The sequence below is a fragment of the Pteropus alecto genome, unplaced genomic scaffold, assembly GCF_000325575.1.
Source record: "Pteropus alecto unplaced genomic scaffold, ASM32557v1 scaffold13, whole genome shotgun sequence".
Taxonomy (NCBI): domain Eukaryota; kingdom Metazoa; phylum Chordata; class Mammalia; order Chiroptera; family Pteropodidae; genus Pteropus; species Pteropus alecto.
The window spans coordinates 11,281,433-11,285,844 of NW_006434373.1; the positions used below are offsets into that span (position 1 = coordinate 11,281,433).

Below are 4,412 nucleotides of genomic sequence, written 5' to 3' on the forward strand. Positions count from 1 at the left end.
CCTGACCCGACCCCAGCACCTGCTCTCAGGAGCTCATGACTCGGTGGGCGGTGACCGACCTTAAATTACTAGATATGTGGTTGTTATAGATAAGAGGTCACTGCTTATGCTTATAAGCCATTTTAATAAAATAATAATTGGATGGGTGCTGTATTTCTAAGTTGAACCTAACTTAATCAAGCAGATGCAGAAACTGAGACAGAAATTGCTATTATTTTAAAATATATAGTAAGCAGGGTAAAATCTTACGTATTATCTATATTATCTTATTTTATCTCTTCAGTTTAAGTTTCTGATTTCCTTTAAGCTCTTCCCTTCTATAGACACAAATCCACAATTCCTTATGCAAAACTGCTGGGGCCAGTTTATTTTCCCATTCCCAAATTTTTTGGATTTTTAAAAAATCCACATATGGAGTATATTCCATAACACCGCAATAGGGTCTCAGGCAGTACCCCACAGTCAAAAACACTGTTTCTTAAGTAAAAAGTTATTTCTGCAATACTATGATTGTTCACAATAACTGGGTAAATCATAACTATAAGTAGCTTTATATCTGTTAGCCAGGTCATGATTTGCTGTTCAGTGTATTTGCCCAAACTCAGGTGAAAACCTATGGTCTTCAGAGCTTTGTGCATTTTAGAATTATGCTGTCATTTCCTAGTCTCATGACTATTCTCTCTGCTGAATTAAAGTTGGGAGTTGTCACATGGTAAAATAAGATTCAGCACTGGAAAAACTTACTGGACATTATTTAAACTGCCTCTTATTAAATACATGCTTTAAAAAAAATCAGTGTGTGGATATATTACAACAAAACAAAAACTACATACTTGATGTCTGTTACGACCAGTCTTTTAAGCCACAAGAGAGAGCTCCTTACATAGATCTGACCGAGGACAGATAAGCAACTCAGAACAGTGCAGCAGCGCGTATGGTTTCCATCGTGACTTCTAAGGCAAGCTGCCTGGAGCAAATGTCGAAACCCTGAGTCAATGGACAATCCTAAGGATCCCAGACCACTCTTCTGCGTGGCCTTAATGACCCATCACAGAAATGACAGCAACGCAATATGGGGCCTCCTTTGCAGGCTTGTGATTTTCTCTGGGTCCAGAGGGACCTTCCAGAGAATTTCTGAAAACCAGAAAGGGCTAGTGGTAGATGTAAGAGTTTATTGAATGTGTTTTTGTCAATGGGTTTAAATAAAACAATGTATTGAAAATAATTTTATCTTGTTTTCCTAATCATCTTGCTTCCTGTCTGCAGGGTCTGCTTGCACCAGTTCCAGTACATGGGGAAGCGATATATAGCCAGGTACTGTGGGGGGTTTAGTTTAAAGTGTTGTGTCATTTTCTGAATTACTTTCCTGTATTACTTGGATCCCAATGTGCGGTGATTGGCAGTTGTAATTCTCATAAACAGCCATGAAGACAGTTGGCAGGTCTTTGGACTGCTACCATAAAATCTGTTAGCATCTTTCGCCTACGTTCCTTCTGTCTTGTTTTTCCTCATCCATATCTCTTGGAAAGATTTTCCTTTGTGTCCTGTTGCTACATTTCTACCCTTCCTTCCAAATTCCCCCTCGTGTCCTGTTCGTTCTATCTCTTCTTTCTCTACTCCCGGTTCCTCCTGATGTGTCTCCTGGCTCTATTCTCCTTCCCCAATTATTTCTCTTCCCGTTTCACTTTCAAAGGTTTACCCTTTCACCTCCCAACTACGAAGATACTAATTTCTCATCTCACCACTTTCTTTCTTAACAAAAGGATGTTTTCAGTCTTTCTCAAATTTCTTTATATTTGCACAAAACCTTCTCTAAAATCAAGCCTTTTCTCCTCTACTTCCAAATAAGCTATCTGTGCCCTATATTTTTATCTGACCAAAACTCTTTACTGAGTATCATAAATCCTCACTTCCCACAACATGCTTTTGGCTCTGCATTGAGTTGGAGAAGAGCTAGAAACTCATTGCTGATGGGCCTGCAAGCAGCTCCTTCTTCAAGGTCTTCCTCAGGGTACAACTTGTCATTACCAAGTTCTTACTCCTCACTGTAGACATTCAGCGTGTGTGTATTTGTTTTTTTCCATGTTGTATATTCTGTAATAATGTATTAATGGGGTCCTGGTCTACATATCATATTTTTTAATGTTATTGTTTTAAATAGTTTAACTATAGGAAAACATTTATGTTTTAAGAAAAACTTTAAAATTGAGTTCTAATTAAGATTTTTACCTATAATTTTATTTTAGAACAAATAAGAAAGAGATTTTTAATAGACTTTCTATTTAAGATGAAGATTTCTTTTATGTTAACATTGTTCTTGAGATATTTGAGAACTTTTCAGAATTAACATTTTGTGTTAAATAAAAGTATGTTTTTTCTTTTAAAAAGAGCAAATTTAGAGAGACTATATTATGCTTTCTTCCTATTAATATTTTGTTTCTAATTGAAATCGGTGGCTCTTGAAGTTCTCTAATCTTAATTCTTTTATTTTTATCATAACAGTTATTTTTACATTTGAGTTTTTTGAGTACAAAATGCAAGTATATACAAGATGTCTTTATACAATGTAGTTGCTTTGACTTTGTCTCGTGAGGATGGGCAAACAGTATATTTGCAACAGAAAGGCACTAAACTGGGCGAACTTCACACCATTCTCGCAGTAACTGTCACCTACGTCACAAGTTGGCATTTGGAAAATGTTCTGCAAAATAGAATAAAATGCCTCAGAGCTGAACATGGTGAATATGGGAAGCTGAAGGTTTTTGCCCCCAATAAAGTATTTTAAAATTGGGTTTTGTGAAAAAGTTAACGCTTTTTCAATGGCTATAAATTTAACTTAAATTTTTAAAGAAAATCTTCCAACTTCATAAGCACCGTGTATATATTTGTATATAAAAGTGCACGTTCTTTGACTATGTTAAAAAGATGGGCAAAGGAAAGTGGAAGTGGAGGGTAGTGTTACTCTGTTACGTCCACTGTGGAAAGACATGCCCTGCTGTATATAAAACTGTCGTGGTCTCTGCTGCATGTGAAAAAGATTCTGAACGATTTAAACGTCGTCAGTGTTTGCCATCCACGGTGATCCAGTTTTATGAATACTGCGCCTTCTCATTGTGTCACTTTGAAATCACCCAGCAGCATGTTGCCCGATGATATTCCATGCATGCCCTGTTCTATTCCACACAATAACACAATGAGGGAGACGGCTGGCTATGGGACGGGAGACAGGTGTCCTTCCAGCACTGGCCTCATTTTTCATCTCTTCTGGTGATGGTACACAGTAGGAAGTTAGCTATTTGATTGCTAACCCACATCACTTTTCTATTTCCTTTACTTGACTGCTGACAAGTTTAACAAAGTGTATGGCTCTTCTCCTTCCTGCTTGGGTAAGAATAAAGGTGGTTAAAATTGCTTCATATAATCCCTCCCATGGCATGTTTGTGCTCTGTTTTTTCCAATGCATTATTTTAATTAAAAAATAATTTTTTACCCTTTACTAACATATATAATCCCAAAAGATTTGTGGTGTTTTGGCAGTCGTCAGAACGTAACCTTTAAGCACCCTTTTGGACTGATGCTCAATTTTTTTTGAAGTAGCATCTCTAAAGTATTTTCTAAAACTGAAAAGGTCTCTGCTTTGGCTTAGCGTTTGCTTCTACATCATTGTCAGGCGCTTTGCTGTGAATTCTGTAAGAGCTGCAGCCTGTGCGTCTGTGGCTCAGTACAGCCCCAGACAGGCTTCGCTGTGTTTGGTCTGTGCGTGGCCAGTCTCCTTTGCCTTGTGTCCTGGCCTCACTAACGCTCCCTGTCTCTCTGCAGTGTAACAAGTCTAACTTTTGCTTCTATCCCATTTCACTCATGTTGCAGGAACCAGGAAGGGTTGGGACCCATAGTTCATGATCGAAAATCTCAGACATTGCCTGTTTCCCATAACAGAACAGGAATGATGCATGCCAGATTGCAGCAGCTGGGCAGCCTGGATAACTCTCTCACTTTTAACCACAGTAAGTCCCATGACATACCATCGTAACAGCCAGCCATCTCATGTGACATCTCAGAGGGGAGAGCCCCAGGCCACGCCACACCACATTACCAACTTAACTTTTCTTCCAGCTCAAAACGAGTAGGACGAAGACCTCCTGGCGCAGTTCCCTTCTTTGGAGGAGAATGACATAATGTGGAACGTGGTCAACTACGGCCCAGACCTCAAAGTGCTAGGCCTTTTGCCCCAGCCTCTCCACTCGGTATTTTTAAAACAAAATTTGGCACGTTTCATAGCCAGACATCCTTTAATATTTGGATTCATTGCCTATGGCCAACTGATCATTGATTTTCCCCCTGCAACTCTTGAGAACATCTGGGACAAACTCCTTTCGCCTCGATCTCATGCATGTAATTGATCAGGCATCCAC

The 4,412-nt window shown here is 39.0% G+C and overlaps 1 protein-coding gene across 7 annotated transcripts in view; it reads left to right on the top strand.

Moving 5' to 3' along the window:
- DOCK9 (dedicator of cytokinesis 9) overlaps positions 1–4,412 on the top strand; it is a 242,404-nt gene that overhangs the window by 195,919 nt on the left and 42,073 nt on the right. For 3 of the 7 annotated variants that reach the window (XM_015587356.2, XM_015587359.2, XM_015587357.2), the window contains exons 37-38: positions 1,267–1,314; positions 3,868–4,004. In XM_015587356.2, the coding sequence (XP_015442842.1) occupies positions 1,267–1,314; positions 3,868–4,004 (185 nt within the window). The remainder of the gene's footprint in view (positions 1–1,266; positions 1,315–3,867; positions 4,005–4,412) is intronic. The other 4 variants (XM_015587358.2, XM_015587361.2, XM_015587360.2 and 1 more) reach the window with 2 other exon arrangements.